General features: G+C 29.1%; 2 protein-coding genes across 3 annotated transcripts; one reads left to right on the top strand and one right to left on the bottom strand.

Annotated features, from left to right (window-relative positions):
- Positions 1-9,568: 9,568 nt before the first annotated feature.
- On the bottom strand, positions 9,569-13,252 carry LOC145964119 (F-box only protein 21-like). Of its 2 annotated transcripts, XM_083086538.1 has the most exons (9): positions 13,199-13,252; positions 12,946-13,126; positions 11,978-12,301; positions 11,367-11,808; positions 11,079-11,215; positions 10,861-10,975; positions 10,571-10,684; positions 10,064-10,361; positions 9,569-9,815 (listed from the first exon to the last, which is right to left on the bottom strand). In XM_083086538.1, the coding sequence occupies exons 2-9, from the start codon at positions 13,101-13,103 to the stop codon at positions 9,661-9,663; spliced, it is 1,743 nt and encodes a 580-aa protein (XP_082942664.1). In that variant the 5' UTR covers positions 13,104-13,126; positions 13,199-13,252; the 3' UTR covers positions 9,569-9,660. The 2 variants fall into 2 exon arrangements, with proteins under 2 accessions (XP_082942664.1, XP_082942663.1); XM_083086537.1 differs by having other exon boundaries at positions 12,946-13,245.
- A 1,496-nt stretch (positions 13,253-14,748) lies between these two features.
- Positions 14,749-18,388, top strand: LOC145964199 (F-box only protein 21-like). The gene is made up of 9 exons (XM_083086672.1): positions 14,749-14,759; positions 14,832-15,012; positions 15,619-15,918; positions 16,122-16,563; positions 16,715-16,851; positions 16,951-17,065; positions 17,242-17,358; positions 17,568-17,865; positions 18,122-18,388. The coding sequence occupies exons 2-9, from the start codon at positions 14,855-14,857 to the stop codon at positions 18,274-18,276; spliced, it is 1,722 nt and encodes a 573-aa protein (XP_082942798.1). The 5' UTR covers positions 14,749-14,759; positions 14,832-14,854; the 3' UTR covers positions 18,277-18,388.
- The last annotated feature ends 412 nt before the right edge of the window (positions 18,389-18,800 follow it).

Here is an 18,800-nt window from a genome sequence, read left to right as displayed (position 1 = left end):
TGAAAAAAATTATTAGAGTTCTGGGTGCCCTCCGTAGAGTTCTAGAGTTCCCAAATTATTTCTCATCTTTTCTCATTTTTTGCACGCGCTTTGCTTCTCTCCGACATAAACGCGCTGCGAAACGGATATTTCCTTGACGAATTGTTTTTGACTTACGCTTGTATTACGAGAGGAGGATAAAACAAAGTAAAACGTACTGTGAGATATATATGAGATAACAGTAACAGGGAAGATAAAACGCGTCGGAGAAAGACCTGTGACAAAATACATACATGTACATATTTATACATTTGTGAAATATTGTGAAACAAGGCTCTTTTAACTATTTTATAGTACTCTCAATTTATAAAGGGATTCAGGAGAGTGGGAGCGAGGGAGTTTTTTACTAAATACGAAAATAATAAATTAAAATGAAATGAAAAATGAGTATGTTGCTAAAACGTCGTATAAACGGTGGATGAGCGATCTGTAAATGCATACATACATACAATAGTACAAATGTCGTTATTTAACAGAAGTGGTGTCACTATAACCATGCATATATTAACGTATTATATGTATATATTATGTACGTGTTATGTGTATATATTAACGTGTCCTATATTTTTGTTTATTTTCGCGCCTTATAGATTAGCACTATTACTCTAATTATTATTGATTATTTTAATTATTATATTATTATGTTTAAGATTCTTCATCCAATTCTCCTTCCATTCATTATCTTTTTCATCTTTTTCCTTTTTTTATTTGCTGCAATTTATTTTAACGTGTAATCGATATAATCCGAAAAAAATATCAATATCAAATCGAAAAGCAAAATATATAATAAAATAGCAAGTCAACTAGTTTAGTTCTTCTTCTCTTTTAATTTAAGAAGTCCAGTTTTATTCTGTGACTTTAACATAAATATTCTTCTCTTGAATTGTGAGAAATAACAAAATTATACTCAAGAGTATACAAGTTATTGTTTTGACACATATCGGTTTTGATTTTCGTTTTTTGTTGATGTGCATGATTCAAATGTACATTGTTGCTCAACTGAGAATATTTGTCGTTCATACGATCTTTTAAGTCGCAAGTCGGTTTTTAATGCTAATATTGAAAGTTTACTATTCGTCACAGATTTATTTTTCTTTCTCGTATTTTTCTTTTCTGTCTTTCTGTTTTGACATACGGGAACAGAACCACCGATTGCCAACTCCAACACAAAGATTATAATGGCACAAGCGTATCCAAATCCGAGAACATAAAAACTGAACGCTAGCTGCTTTAGTGATATTACACTGAAGCTTTTCCTCGTTAAAGCGATACGTTTCTCTTTTTCGCGTTTGACTTCCAAGAAAAATTCATCTTGAGCTTTCTGAATCAAACCAGCCTGCATCATCCGATGTATAATATCATTCGCGCGATTGTACAGTGGCCAATTTTCGCGGGTGACATACGATCGTATCATTGGACGCAACATTTCTGATTTAATAAGCTCTCCATTCTTGATTCTGTAATACAAATGATAGCAGTCACCGACACATACAGCGGTCGACGAATTTTTGACATATTCCCTGCAATCTTTGTAGGTAGTTATCTTGTAGCGCGATTGGAATACAGGATCATATTCGTCAAACATATTCTTGAAGGTCTTCCGTCCGTATAGAGTGTAACCGGCATCCTGAAAAAAGTACCGATTAAATTAACACATGTATCATTTATATCTCAAAATATCATTAAATTCGTATCATTTTATTATAAAAAGTTTGTGATTAAAATTCAAATACAGCAGTTGCTTTACTTTAAAATATATATTGTAATGTATGATATAAAGATGTTCCTAAATGATAAGAGGGTGGATTTGTAAAGTTTATAAAAGTATTCTATAAAGTATATAAAAAGTATTTTGTATTTTATATTTTGTGAAGTTCTATTTTCTCCTTAATATGCACTGTGTCTGATTTAACTAGATATATTATTTTATAAACAATTAAAGGTACGGAATATTACATGATATGTAATATAATGTTATATGATAATAATATTGAATATTTTTTTTAAAGGTCTTAATAATAATAAGGGATTTAAAAATTAATTTAATTTTTTTGAGCATTATATTTTTTGCTCTTAATGTGATATCGTTTCTTAAAACAATAACTTAATAAAAAGTTATTTAAAATCATGGAAGCTTGTAAATTAAATGTCTTTCTCATTAAATTTTAATAAATATTTTTTATATTTACCAATATGTTTAATTTAATATAATATAATATAATAACTATAATTTAGTAGTATTTATGTTTTGCTCTTAAAAGGGCTTCATTAATTTATAATCTTTCATAATTTTGAATAATTTTTAATATATAGATTTTTGAATTCACTTTAACAATTAATATCACATCAAAGATGGAAAATATATCATTTAAAGAATAAAATTGTCTCTTTAAAATCTTTTCCATTATCATTATCGTTTGCAAAAAACTAATTATACTATATAGATATATAAATTCAGTTTCTAAATAAAATAAATTAGGAAAAACTTTTTTGTATCTTTAATTGCTTATAAAATAATATTTGACATATTTATTTAAATAAGATTGAAGACATACATAACTATACATAAAAAATGGTAAATGTGCTGAATAGGGGACCCAGCCCCAATGATCTTGACCTTGACATATGTTGTCAAGTTCACTGTCCTGAGTGACATTTAAAAAGTTTTAGTCGTCGCTCATCATTTATTAAAAAGTTATTAACAAAAAAAGTTTTACGAATTATGTGCAATTTTTAGACACTATGTACGTTTTACAAAGTGAATCTCTACCAGATTCATTCATTTATGTATAGTAAGTAAAACACGTAAACAAGAGAGGGGCTCCGCCCCTTTCCATCCACCCTTATCTCGAAAAAAAGATTCTGTGTATACTACCCGTCAATAATTCGTTCCGTTTCCCTAGCGAGAAAAAACAATTTATCCTTTGCCAATGTATAAGAATCCTGCATTAACAAAGGATAGATATTACCTATCCTCGCTAGAAAAATGGAATGAATTATTGAAGGACAGTGTACAATACGAAGCACGATGCAATTTGGGTTATAGAATTTAACTCAAATCAAATTTGATCTTGACTCTCATTAAGAATTCTTCGGTTTATCTTATAAAGTACATGCGTGAACACAGTGGGTTCCGCCCCCCCCCCCCCGTAGGGGGTGGGAAAGCTCCACTTCCGGAAGATATAACCTAAACCAAACCTATTCTTGATTTAAAATTAAAATTTGGTTTAAATCAGAATAGGTTTGGGTTAGGTTATATCTTCCGGAAGTGGAGCGCCCCCCTAGGGGGGGCGGAACACACTGTAGCCACACATGTACTTTGCAAGATAAAACGAAGTTCACATGGGTTTACAACTTTTCACGCAAAGCAAGGTTCACCCCAAATCAAATTTTAGTTTTAAATCAGAAATAGGTTTGGGTTAGCTTATACCTTTCAGAAGTGGAGCCCCCCACCATAAAGGACGGTCGAACCCATTGTATCCACCCATGTACATTTCACCTTGACTCTTAAAACGTATATAGTGTCTAAAACTTGCACATAATTCGTAAAACTATTTTTGTTAATAAACTTTTTAATAAATGACAAACGACGGCAAAACCTTTTGAATATCGTAGGACAGCGACCTTAACAACATACGTCAAGGTCAAGGTTGTTGGGGCTGGATCCCTTATTTAGCACATTTACCTAAAAAATTTATTATTAATTTAGGAAGAATTAAGATATAAGTCTAAGGAGGAAAAACAATAAAATGAAATTTTCCATTACCTTGAGACTTTGTATGCTGTCGATGTCGCGATAATAAACTGGCACAGTGAGCAAAGATGACAAGCGACTTTGAAAGAGAGAATTTATATTAAGGAATAAAATTAACACCATACATATGAAGATCCTTGCGGAATCCATTTTGGGCAAATGTAAAAATCCTACAGAGACCACGAGTCTTATCACCTCTAGCCCAGCCTTTACATATCCTACGCTTTTCGCAAAAACTACGAAAGTTAACAAACATATCCCGATTATTCCTACTATTAGTTCTGGTGATAGAAAGGTTATTATCTTGGTGAGTTCGGAAGTCGGTTTCTTTGGTTGCGCTATCACACAAACGCTTGATCTCATGTGGGGATATAGGTATCTAAAAATAAAAGAAATATTATATTTTTTAATCTCGTCTATGGAATTTTCATTTGCAAGAGAAGAAAAAGTTTCTGTTTTTAACTTTTCCTTCTTTCATTTTCTTTGTCATTGTTTCTTTATTAGTAGCTAGTTATTATTTATATTTAGTTCTTGTAATTCTGTGTAAGCAGTTGTAATAAACAGTGTAATAAGAAATAAGTTTCAACAAATATTTTTCTTATTATTATTATATATCATATATATTTGATTGTTCCATGGATATAAATCTATTTAATGTATGAAGTTTATAATTTAGTTAGATTTCTAAGGAATTCTTGAAGAAAGATACTTGAGGATTCCTCTTAAAAAAATTAATATGAATTATTTTTATAATTATTTCCTTGGAAACTACTGAGAGACATACCTGATTTTCCACCATTCCAATACATAATTTGTATTCATGATAATGTCTATTCTGCTCTCGCTCGCAAGGGACAACAAATTTACATAAGTACCATTTGGTCCTATACGGCCCGACGAATAAGGGTCCCTATAATCGATGGTGATCTCGCGATTTGCATTCAGTTTATTTAAAAGCATTTTAATGATGTCACTACTTGCACCACGAACTCTTTCTTGTTTAGGTAAGCTCAAGTTGATTTTGACAAACAGTTCCTTCTCAATGGCACGTAATCGAATTTGATATCTGTTCAAAGTGATCGTTTTATCAAAATCCAGATCTATGCATATATTGCTGTCTAAAAATATAAAAGTGATAACTGTTTAAATTTTATTTAAATTTTAATTTTGTTGATACATTAAATTTTAATTTTGTTGATACATTTTTTATGTAAACATCATGCAAAATTAATAATATGTTTTATTAATAATGCACTAGATTATAATTAGAAAAGAAGTGTATGTATCTTGTTAATTTATTTAAAAAGTATTTATTTAAAATAATATAACAAATAATAGATAAATTAAATTTCATCTTATATTAAGATATTTTATATAATTGAAAATTAATTTGCGCAAATTAGAGCCACAGCCCGGTAATTCGAGCGCAAGGAAGAAACAACACTTCCTTCTTTCTGATTATTCGTATATTTCAAATTAAAAATAATTACATTAACCAAAAACTTATGCTTTAGGTTATCTTTTGATCCCGCTTCAGCGTGACGTTAACAATATACTTTACAAAATTTTGTACGGTGACGCATTAAATTATAAAATTATATGTCCGCGACGCATAGGTAACGTTAAATTGTATCTCGCACAAATCTGGTAAGCATATCTCAAGTATATCTCAAGTCAGCATGAGATATATACAACAGCAGACAGTTATAAATTTGTTAAAATGCGCGAAATCTGATTTATTAGGACATAACAATTTAGCACATTACAATTACAATAATTTGAAGAATTATTAGAAACAATGTGTTTACCAGATCTCTGCGAGATTTAACGTTACGTATGCATTGAGGACATATATTTTTATAATTTAATAGATCACTGTACCATATTTTGTAAAGCATATTGTTAACGTCCCGCTGAAGAGAGATCAAAAATGAATCAAAATGCTCATTTTTTGTTAATGTAATTATTTTTAATTTGAAATATACGAGTAATCAGAAAGAAGAAAGTTGTTCCTCCTTGCGTTCCAACTATCGCACTGTCGCTCTAATTTGCCAATATCGATATAATTTTTAATTATTATCCGAGCCAAATTTCAACTTATTTAATTTTTAATTTGCGCGCTAATATGTTTCCTTAGATGAGAAAAAGAAGAAAGTGAGATAGTGAGAAAAAGAGAGATACCGAGTATGAATTTCCTCTTCAATATTATCCATGGATGGCCCGCTCGCCCTTTGATACGTTCTACTTCGTACCAGCTGTCTGGCGTAATGTTCGAATACGGATTAAACGTGTAAAGAACAATTCCATCATTTGGATCGATGCATATGAATATAACCGAGAGCAAATCATATTCCCAAGCTGTCCAGAGATATGAGCGAGCATTTATACAACCCCGAGTCTCGGTTTGCTTATCGACTAGGATATAAAATCCATCTGGATTCGCCCATGGCGAGTCCTTTGCTCTCTATGTGAAGAAAAAGAATATATAATATATAATTATCATTTTCATTTACTAAAAGAATTGAGTTATATTATTTAATTAATCAATTATAATATATTGATATTTTTCATATTCTTATAATTTAATTGTTTATAGTAAACGCACTGAGAAAAATCGTTTGATTGTATCAAGAAGACATATCTGATAGAAGGCATTTTGGTTAAACCAAGCAGAATTTCTAGTTATCACGATAAGACTCGTTTTTTTATAACTAGAACGTTTAATAGAATTTACTACAAGGATTTACAAAAAATTTCTTGTTATGTTAACTAAACATGGATACAGTGATGCCATTTTTTTGTATATTTTGTATTATTACCCAGAATATATTAATATTTAATTGCCTAGTTTGAAATATAAAGATTCGAGGAGAAGGAGAAACAAAATAAATTTTTATCATCTTCAAAAGTAAGCTATCAAAACTGATACAAAAGAAATATAAATGTAAGTAAAAGTAACATATAATTTAGGCTATTAAGACTAAAAAGATGTATGCCTATTTGAATATCAAATTTGTTTTTTTAAAAAACAAATTTTTATATAATAAAATTTTACTATATTTACTGTATATTTTCGACTTATATTTTATATATTATAGAATCACATCCCTTTTGTATTATCAGTTTTAAGGTATTCGATATTATTATATATGTTTTTTCATAAAATGATATCTTTATTAAGTTGTTTTATTATTATTTACTTGTAACAGAGCTCGCAAGAGGGATTGAGAAGATGTCACAAACACGAAATGATGCGCTCGAAGAAAATTGTAATTCTTGAACATTAAATCGGAGTATCTTGACAGGGTAAATTTCCGGAGAGCAAATCGTGGATTTGTTTCATCTATCAATGCTACGGGTATCATATTATTATATGAGTGTACAAGAAATTCATTATAATCTCCGCCCAGCAGTAAAGTCAAATGAGATACCGTTGGTAGACATTTCATTAAAGTAAATACCTATGAAATTAATATAAATTTACATTAATAGAGAGAGAATGTCTTGAGATAATGTTATTATGTACTTACAAATAAAAAAGGAATAATTTTTTTCCACAAGTTTATAATGATATTGTTATATGATAATTTATAATAATATACAATGATAAACGTGTATGACGCGGATAGAGTCGTTTTTATAATAAATAAAAATATTTCAGTTTTTATATCTACATATTCTTTGAAAATTAACTTACCGATGTTATTAAATCTGTATAGGAAGGCCGTTCTTCTGACAATATAATTATTTGATGACGATTATTATTAATAGTGAGAGGAAATATGCCGACAATTAATAACGAGAAGAGGACACAGAGAGACACGTTCGACATACTTTCTAAAATTTTACTATATAACAATAGAATATTAAACTCTTGAGAAGAAATTCTTTTTACAGAGAGAAAATCTGCTAACTTTGCTCTTCCGATGGAAGAGAATCGAATGTCAAGCATACCCATAATGTCGTGCTTTTATAAAAAAAAAATTACATAGTTGATCGATTCTATTCAGATAAGCGCACGTGTGTATATGTGCCATATTTTAATTTGTATAATACTGTGTTTTATACTTTCATTTATTTGGGTAAAAAGATAACATGCTAAAAGCTATAATTATAAAAGAATATTATGACATCGGAAGAAATGTATCTATAATAATATCTTTCTTCGACGTATGTGATGTGACATAATAAATGAATATGTCGGTATAATAAGCGGGTTCATCATCGATAATAAAGCGATGGAACAGATTAAAAAGTATTTGACTTCGCTCTTCTACATTGTATGTCCTGTATTTGTTGCAATAATATAATTTACACATTTCTCTTTTTATGAATTATTTTCTGCGTATGCATATTATTAATTTCTTATCTAAAAAAGGATTTTGTAATAAATATACTAATAAATATACTAAATGCATAAAAAATATAATAAATATAATAAATATAATAAATGCATAAATGTACTAATGCGCAGTTGTCTTATTACTTTCACAATAGTATATAATACACACAATAGTATATAATAAGAATACAGTGATTAAGTGATAGTCTGATGACAAATGTGATTCGCATTTTCGTATGTTTCTGATAAAGGGAGATAATAGAGCATCACATTTTAATAGGAATATAATTACATATAATTACATATGAATGTTACGCCCCCTAAATTATGGACATACGGAAGCGAGATAATATCTTGCTACAGTGATAAATAACAAAAATTGTGCAACATTATTATGTTCAAGCCCGAGGAGGAAAGGAAGAAGAAAGGGCGTAACAATCATTTTCCGAGAGCAGGTCCGGATACCTCGGTTCGAGCGAACCGTCAGAGAGACCGAAAAAATCAAAGAGAGATTTTACACCGTTTATGGTATGTCCCTATATTCATTCAATGATTCCTTTTTGGTAAAGGAATTTAATCCTTATTACTCGAGACAGAGGACTTAATGCGATTCAGAAGTAAGGATGGTGAAAGGAGTTAATTAAATAGAATGCAAAAATTCATTAAAATTACTGAGTGAATATATTATTAATCAGAAAAGAGTAGTTAACGTAATTTACAACGAAAAAATCAATTAATAGATAATAATTAGGTATGATTCTCTAATAATTACATATGAGCATGTGTGTATATGTGTGCGTGTGTATGTGTGTATGTGTTTGTTTGGGCATGGGTATGAACATCTAATTAGATAAGAGATTATATCTCCCATAGGACATATATCAGAAGAGATGAAATATAAAGAAAAAAAAATTGATAAAAAAATAATGGAACTTACTGCTTGATTGTTTTCGGAAAGGCGATTGCTTTGGAAGTCCAATGAAAGGTCGGTAATGACTCTGATGACTATCATGCGAATTGGCGGCATTATGGTTTTTATCGTAGATTAAGTTTTATTCATTTATGAATCAACTTAATACGGCACATCGATAAGAGTCGCAGATAACGTATCGAAATAACCATCGAATGAATGCGAATTACGCGACTGTGAATCAATGTACATGAATACGTGAATAACTTAAATACGTATATCCCTTTAAAAAAATCCTTACAAAGATAAGAAAAAATACGCCACGTACATAAAAAATATTCTACTTTGTATGCAACAAAATGTTAAATGAAGAAAGTCCTTAAAAGTAATTTACCCTCAATAATTTTCTCTCACAAAATCATTTTTCTAAAAAATAAAACCTCAACAAATAATTTTCCTAAAAAAATATTAAAAAATTAAGTATCAAAACTAAATATGAAATTAATAATTATTATTAGCCAAATAACATTTGTCAAAAATTTTATATAATATGATATTTAACGAGTTTTATATATTCTAAATATTACACATATTATACAATTTATATATTTTTATCTAATCGTCAGATATCGTTGCAGTTATAGCGGCATCATGCGGGTAATATCTCGCCAGCATTTCGTTTGGCACATAATGCGTGTCTTCAAATTTACAAAAGTAGCGCCCTATTTCGTTATTATCGATCCATTTCGGCGTTGTTTCAGTTATAGCATCTAAAGTAAAAAGTAAAAAATAAATTAATATATGGTAAACTAAATAACATATATAGATCAAATAAGAATATATAAATAAAAAAATAATTAAAATAAGACAACTAAAGTATAAAAAGAATAAACATCTAAAATATCTAAAATAAATCTAAATAAAATAAAATGTCCTGATTTTATGTTATATATAAAAAGGCGAGTTTGTACAATAAACAAATGTAATTTAAAATAAAAATTTAAAAAGATATTCATACCCTCTTCAACGTAACACATTTCGTTATTTTCAGTAAGGATTATGTAATGTGTTTGCCGTTTCGTATTACTAAAATTGCTACAGATCTTTAATGGCAAAACAGGATCTGATAATTTGTTTATGGAGAACTTAACATTATGTCTATCCACATATCTGTGCCATCCGATTATCACGCCGGCAGAACTATCCGCAGATTGATCAAATTCTATTTGATTATGTGTTACGACCATTCCAACTGCAAATTTTACTTCCTTCGGTCTTATATTTGATTGTTCTATTTCATTAACGTGAAAACTGAGCTGGAAAATGTAAAATCAGATGTTAATGGATATCTCTTCTCAAATAATTTCTAGAAATGGAATTTTGTAGAAAGCCTTTCAATTACAGCTAATTAAATTATAAATAATTATAATTCATATATAATTGTATGCGTTATCAGAGAGAAAAATGTCAGGGATTTTTTATTATTATTATATATTAATATGTGATATATATAATGCTAAAATACCTCTTTTAAATTCGTACTCCAGACGTATCCAAATACCATTTCCTGCGGCATAACCATTAAAGTGTTATTACACCATTCCAAATTTACAAGTATTTCTAGCATCTCTAGCAGTATCTGAAAAAAAATGTAATATGTGAACAGAGCTCCTATTACAAATAGAAAAGAAGAAATTGTATATTTTTCTGCCTATATAAAGTATTTAATTGGCGCATATCTTTGTCAAGGTGTTACAAGTTTAATAAATTGATTAGAGTTAAATTTATAGAAAAATCATATCATATGAGTAATACCTCTTTAGCTGTTACTGCAAAAGGTTCTCTAGAACACCGTTGCTCGATGAGACAATCCGGGAATGTGTTAAAACTTATGTTAAAACATCTTACATCTTCTAAACTACTCGTGGCACTATAAACAATAAAATAAATTACATATGTGTGTGTGTGTGTATGTATAATAAGAAGAAAATATCGACAAACACGGATAACTATTAATCTAATATTATACTTACTATTTTGGTTTCCAAAATATACATATACGGGAGCAATGTGGCAACTTTCTTACATCGCAACGTAAGCCAAGTCTCCTCGCTACACTGTGATATATTATTAATAAAACTATTTCTTGGCCATATTTGTTTTCTAAGACCTGTGTCAGTAATTACAATACAATAAATTAATTACAGAGAAAAAGAGAGAGAAGGAGTGTCTTTTACATAATAATACGAATATATTATCATGTATAAGGCATAATTGGACACAATTTCAATGTATTACAACATAAATCTTTAATAACTTACATTATCTATACACAGGTATTCCAAATCTGTGTTTTTCGATTTGTTTGGTCTGAAGTTTAACTTGTCAAATATATATTCCTCCACTGCATCCATAATCTGCGTTCCTTCCATTTCATCCCAATGGTTATCGTCGATGTTATTGTTTTTCCAATAGACAAAATATTCAGCAGATGTCGAAAATATCGAATGGTCGGGGTGTTTTTCTCTGAGGCAATTCAATACTTCTAATGCGATATTATCTAGGGACGCTTTTACAAATGAATAAAATACATCCTTTTGGGGTTGGAACCATTGCGCTACAATAGTAGCACCCCGTTCCAAAAGCTGCTCTCTGAGAGGTTGTTCTTTAAATCTTTCCCACTTCTCTTTCACCAAACATTGCCTCAGATAGTGAAACAATTTCATATTACAATATCTTTCCGTTAGGTCGCAACCCGCTCTTCTGAAAAATTTATATACATATATATATATATATATATTGTGTGTGTGTGAATATATATATATAGGTATATTAATATATATAGATATCATTTCTATACATGTTTATATATATATATAAATATATATATATATATATATATATATTAAAAACATTTTAATTTTGTACCTACCGTGGAGATTGGGCAAGCAAGCTTTTAATCTCATCCATAAAGAAAGAATTATTTACAAAATTATCGGGCCTACAAATTATTTCATTTAAATGTTTATCCAAATAAAAGATTTGTTTCAAATTTGTGAAATTATCTATTGAAGCATTGAAGTTATAGTAATGATCATGAATTATTTGAGACACGTAATTCCGTAATTGTCTCGCACAATTAATGCCCGTTTCCGTAAAGTTTAAACTTCTATTATCCTTTTGTTCGTTCTTTTCTGATTCCTTTTGCTCATTTTCCTTAGATATCTTGTCACAAAGTTTCTTCGCAGAAGGCCACCTAAAATTAAAACGAAAAATACTTTAATAAACTTTTGAAAATTACATCAAACGGTGTTATTGCATCAATAATAAATTTTCAGTAGAATAAATTTTTTGACATATTCAAAGTATTACAAAGTATCAATTAAAAAATCAATCTTCTTGTCTCTTTACATAGAAAACATAAATATGCAGAAGAATATATAACGTATAATCTTTATCAATTTTAAATTATAATTAAACTTTACACTAAGAATGTACATAATAATAGTAAATATAATGAACAATACAAAGCAGTATTTACATTACTCCATTATCTAAATCTTATTATATAATTATTATATAAAAAATTACTTAGCGCTCTCCCTCTCTCTCTCTCTCTCTCTCTCTCTCTCTCGCGCGCGCGCGCGCGCACACACACACACACACACACACACATTATTCTATATTCATAAAATAAGGTTACTATATTAAAATTAATAAAACAAAAAATAATTAAATTACCAAAATAAACATGTAAAATTTGTAATTTTCAAGATTTCATTTCTTCTTATTATTATATTATCAGTATATTATATTTTTTATATTTATTATTTTACTCAAGTGATACATTGCGCGATTAATGGAATAAAATTACAAAAAATGCATAAAACAAAAAATTACCTCTGAGAAAGCTTTTTTTCCCAATACTTGTCGTATTTGGCTGCCCACTCGAATTGTTTGCACGTGCATCTAAAGTTAATGATATCCTCAACACTGATATCATTATAGCTAAGAATATGAGCTATCAACTCTTCAGGTAAGCACATTATCGAAGCCATTACGAAAAGAATTCAGTAAAACACTGCGAAAAAATGTAATTTAAGATAATCACAACTATTCTCGCATATAATTAATTCTCTATGAGAAAGCGCACACGAAATTTACTGCAGTACAGTTGCTATGAGAGTTCTCCACACTTTGTCCACCCTCACTCTGGACTGCATACCTGTAGGTTTGAAAATTTTCAGCTTCCCCCACCATAATTGTCACGTGACCATGCTTATGGAAAAAAACCGAAAAGATACGGAAGACGACACTTTCATTCTGCGCATGCACCTTTAAGACAATAGAAGATGGGAAAAAAAAGAACACATTTTCTCGAAATCTGTTTTCAGAAATCGACATTTCCTTGCGATAAAATATTTGATCATTGATTCTTCTGTCTTGATATCGACCATCTCTAAAACTCACGTGTAACACATATAGGATCCTAAGAAAATTCAACTTTTACAAAATGTACGCATAAAGTAAATGGTTTCTAGACAAAATAATTTTAAAAAGAACTTTCTCTTTTGGGCATAAAATTTCTTTCGAACTAAAAGGAAGGGAGAGAGTCCTTCGGATGATAAATCGGCACATAAATCTTTTGTTCAATACATATGTTTTCGCCATAGAGGATCAACGTAGTATCTTACTTGCATGCAAGGTAGAAGATAATCTTAAATATTTTTAGGATAAGGATAAAATATGTAAGATAGAGGATTATCTTAAATATTTTTAGGATGCGATAAGGGTAAAATATTTAAGATGGAGAATTATCTTAAATATTAGGAAATAAATAGGAAACGAACTATTTACTTTATCCAATCTAATCGTTATCTCTGTGCGCTGTACAAAAAACTTTTGTTTAACACATATGTTCTTGCCATAGAGGGACAGAGCGCAGATATAATGATTAGATTTAGTAAAGTAAATAGTTCGTTTCCTATTTATTTCCTAATATTTAAGATAATCCTCTATCTTACATATTTTACACTTATCGCATCCTAAAAATATTTAAGATAATTCTCTATCTTACATATTTTATCCTTATCCTAAAAATATTTAAGATTATCTTCTACCTTGCATGCAGGTAAAAGATACTACGTTGATCCTCTATGGCGAAAACATATGTATTGAACAAAAGATTTATGTGCCGATTTATCATCCGAAGGACTCTCTCCCTTCCTTTTAATTCGAAAGAAATTTTATGCCCATAAAAGAGAAAGTTCTTTTTAAAATTATTTTTTCTAGAAACCGTTTACTTTATGCGTACATTTTGTTGAATTTTCTTAGAATCCTATATGTGTTACACGTGAGTTTTAGAGATGGTCGATATCGAGATAAAAGAATCAATGATCAAATATTTTATCGCAAGGAAATGCCGATTTCTAAAAATAGATTTCGAGAAAATGTGTTTCCTATCTTTTCTTATCTTAAAGGTGCACGTGGAGAATGAAAGTATCGTCTTCCGTATCTTTTCGGTTTGCTTTTATAAGCATGCTCACGTGAATATTGTGGTGGGAGAAAGTATCTTTTCAGTTTTCTTTCATAAGCATGTGACAATTGCGGTGGGAGAATGTTCAAAATTTTCAAACCTGCAGGTATACAGTCCAGAGTGAGGGTGAACAAAGTGTGGAGAACTCTCATAGCAACTGTACTGGAGTAAATTTCGTGTGCGCTTTCTCATAGAGAATTAATTATATGCGAGAATAGTTGTGATTATCTTAAATTACATTTTTTCGCAGTGTTTTACTGAATTCTTTTCGTAATGGCTTCGATAATGTGCTTACCTGAAGAGTTGATAGCTCATATTCTTAGCTATAATGATATCAGTGTTGAGGATATCATTAACTTTAGATGCACGTGCAAACAATTCGAGTGGGCAGCCAAATACGACAAGTATTGGGAAAAAAAGCTTTCTCAGAGGTAATTTTTTGTTTTATGCATTTTTTGTAATTTTATTCCATTAATCGCGCAATGTATCACTTGAGTAAAATAATAAATATAATAAATATAATATACTGATAATATAATAATAAGAAGAAATGAAATCTTGAAAATTACAAATTTTACATGTTTATTTTGTTAATTTAATTATTTTTTGTTTTATTAATTTTAATATAGTAACCTTATTTTATGAATATAGAATAATGTGTTTGTGTGTGCGCGCGAGAGAGAGAGAGAGAGGGAGAGTGCTAAGTAATTTTTTATATAATAATTACGTAATAAGATTCAAATAATGGAGTAATGTAAATACTGCTTTGTATTGTTCATTATATATATATATTTACTATTATTATGTACATTCTTAGTGTAAAGTTTAATTATAATTGAAAATTGATAAAGATTGTACGTTATATATTTTTCTGCATATTTATGTTTTCTACGTAAAGAGATAAGAAGATTGATTTTTTAATTGATACTTTGAATATTTCAAATAATTTATTCCTCTGAAAATTTATTATTGATGCAATAACACCGTTTGATGTAATTTTCAAAAGTTTATTAAAGTATTTCTCGTTTTAATTTTAGGTGGCCTTCTGCGAAGAAACTTTGTGACAAGATATCTAAGGAAAACGAACAAAAGGATAAAAAAAGTTTAAACTTTATGGAAACGGGCATTAATTGTGCGAGACAATTACGGAATTACGTGTCTCAAATAATTCATGATCATTACTATAACTTCAATGCTTCAATAGATAATTTCACACATTTTAAACAAATTTTTTATTTGGATAAACATTTAAATGAAATAATTTGTAGGCCTGATAATTTTGTAAATAATTCTTTCTTTATGGATGAGATTAAAAGCTTGCTTGCCCAATCTCCACGGTAGGTACAAAATTAAAACGTTTTTAATATATATATATATATATATATATATATATATATATATATATATATATATATATATATATTTATATATATATATATATAAAACATGTATAAATGATATCTATATATATTAATATACCTATATATATATATATATATATATAAACACATATTTATATATATGTATAAAAATTTTTCAGAAGAGCGGGTTGCGATCTAACGGAAAGATATTGTAATATAAAATTGTTTCACTATCTGAGGCAATGTTTGGTGAATGAGAAGTGGGAAAGATTTCAAGAACAACCTCTCAGAGAGCAGCTTTTGGAACGGGGTGCTACTATTGTAGCGCAATGGTTCCAACCCCAAAAGGATGTATTTTATTCATTTGTAAAAGCGTCACTAGATAATATCGCATTAGAAGTATTGAATTGCCTCAGAGAAAAACACCCCGACCATTCAATATTTTCGACGTCTGCTGAAAATTTTGTCTATTGGAAAAACAATAACATCGACGATAATCATTGGGATGAAATGGAAGGAACGCAGATTATGGATGCACTCGATGAATATATATTCGACAAGTTAAACTTCAGACCAAACAAATCGAAAAACACAGATTTGGAATACCTGTGTATAGATAATGTAAGTTATTAAAGATTTATGTTATAATACATTGAAATTATGTCCAATTATGCCTTAAACATGATAATATATTCGTATTATTATGTAAAAAACACTCCTTCTTTCTCTTTTTTTCTGTAATTAATTTATTGTATTGTAATTACTGACACAGGTCTTAGAAAACAAATATGGCCAAGAAATAGTTTTATTATTAATATATCACAGTGTGGCGAGGAGACTTGGCTTACGTTGCGATGTAAGAAAGTTGCCACATTGCTCCCGTATATGTATATTTTGGAAACCAAAATAGTAAGTATAATATTAGATTAATAGTTATCCAAGTTTGTCGGTGTTTTCTTCTTATTATACATACACACACACATATGTAATTTATTTTATTGTTTATAGTGCCACGAGTAGTTTAGAAGATGTAAGATGTTTTAACATAAGTTTTAAGACATTCCCGGATTGTCTCATCGAGCAACGGTGTTCTAGAGAACCTTTTGCAGTAACAGCTAAAGAGGTATTACTCATATGATATGATTTTTCTATAAATTTAACTCTGATCAATTTGTTAAACTTGTAACACCTTGACAAAGATATGAGCCAATTAAACACTTTATATAGGCAGAAAAATATACAATTTCTTCTTTTCTATTTGTAATAGGAGCTCTGTTCACATATTACATCTTTTTTCAGATACTGATAGAGATGCTAGAAATACTTGTAAAAAATTTGGAATGGTGTAATGACACTTTAATGGTTATGCCGCAGGAAATGGTATTTGGATACGTCTGGAGTACGATTTTAAAAGAGGTATTTTAGCATTATATATATCACATATTAATATATAATAATAATAAAAAATCCCTGACATTTCTCTCTCTGATAACGCATACAATTATATATGAATTATAATTATTTATAATTTAATTAGCTGTAATTGAAAGGCTTTCTACAAAATTCCATTTCTAGAAATTACTTGAGAAGAGATATCCATTAACATCTGATTTTACATTTTCCAGCTCAGTTTTCACGTTAATGAAATAGAACAATCAAATATAAGACCGAAGGAAGTAAAATTTGCAGTTGGAATGGTCGTAACACATAATCAAAAAGAATTTTATGAGTTTGCGGATAATTCTGCCGGCGTGATAATCGGATGGCACCGATATGTGGACAGACGTAATGTTAATTTCTCCGTAAACAAATTATCAGATCCTGTTTTGCCATTAAAGATCTGTAGCAATTTTAGTAATACAAAACGGCAAACACATTACATAATCCTTACTGAAAATAACGAAATGTGTTACGTCGAAGAGGGTATGAATATCATTTTAAATTTTTATTTTAAATTACATTTGTTTATTGTACGAACTCGCCTCTTTATATATAACATAAAATCAGGACATTTTATTTTATTTAGATTTATTTTAGATATTTTAGATGTTTATTCTTTTTATACTTTAGTTGTCTTATATTTTATATATAATCATTTCTTTATTTATATAATCTTATTTGATCTATATATGTTATTTAGTTTACCATATATTAATTTATTTTTTACTTTTTACTTTAGATGCTATAATTGAAATAACGCCGAAATGGATCGATAATAACGAAATAGGGCGCTACTTTTGTAAATTTGAAGACACGCATTATGTGCCAAACGAAATGCTGGCGAGATATTACCCGCATGATGCCGCTATAACTGCAACGATATCTGACGATTAGATAAAAATATATAAATTGTATAATATTTGTAAATTGTGTGTAATATTTAGAATATATAAAACTCGTTAAATATCATGTTATATAAGACGTTTGACAAATTGTTATATTAAAACACCAAGAACTCACCTATTATATTAAGTCAAAATATAATATAAATTATGAAATTGCGCAAAATAAACAATATAATTCTAAAATGTTACAATTATATGTACAAGAGTTTTATTGAAAAAGGTTGTCATCAAGAGACACGGCAGTGCCTCGCACCAAATTCATGCGAAGCATTAGCGCGGCACTCCGTGTATCTATACGCAAATCGGACAGATGAGAGTAACTCAAATTATTGTATTTCAATGACGATTGAATTTGGATCGAATTCTTACTAGCCTTAATCGATAAAGCGAGTTTGAATTATATAAAGAAGGTATCTGTATTTTTGTTAACGAATGTGCCTGATCGAGTTACCATAAATTATCACAAATTTACATAAAACAAGTCAAAATTATCGCAGATCTTTTAATTGTTAG

The sequence above is a fragment of the Camponotus vicinus genome, unplaced genomic scaffold (assembly GCF_025532165.1).
Source record: "Camponotus vicinus isolate PSW18456_S1 unplaced genomic scaffold, iyCamVici1.0 SCAF_13, whole genome shotgun sequence".
Taxonomy (NCBI): domain Eukaryota; kingdom Metazoa; phylum Arthropoda; class Insecta; order Hymenoptera; family Formicidae; genus Camponotus; species Camponotus vicinus.
Note: the sequence above shows the minus strand (reverse complement) of the source record. Positions and strands in the feature narration are given on the sequence as shown.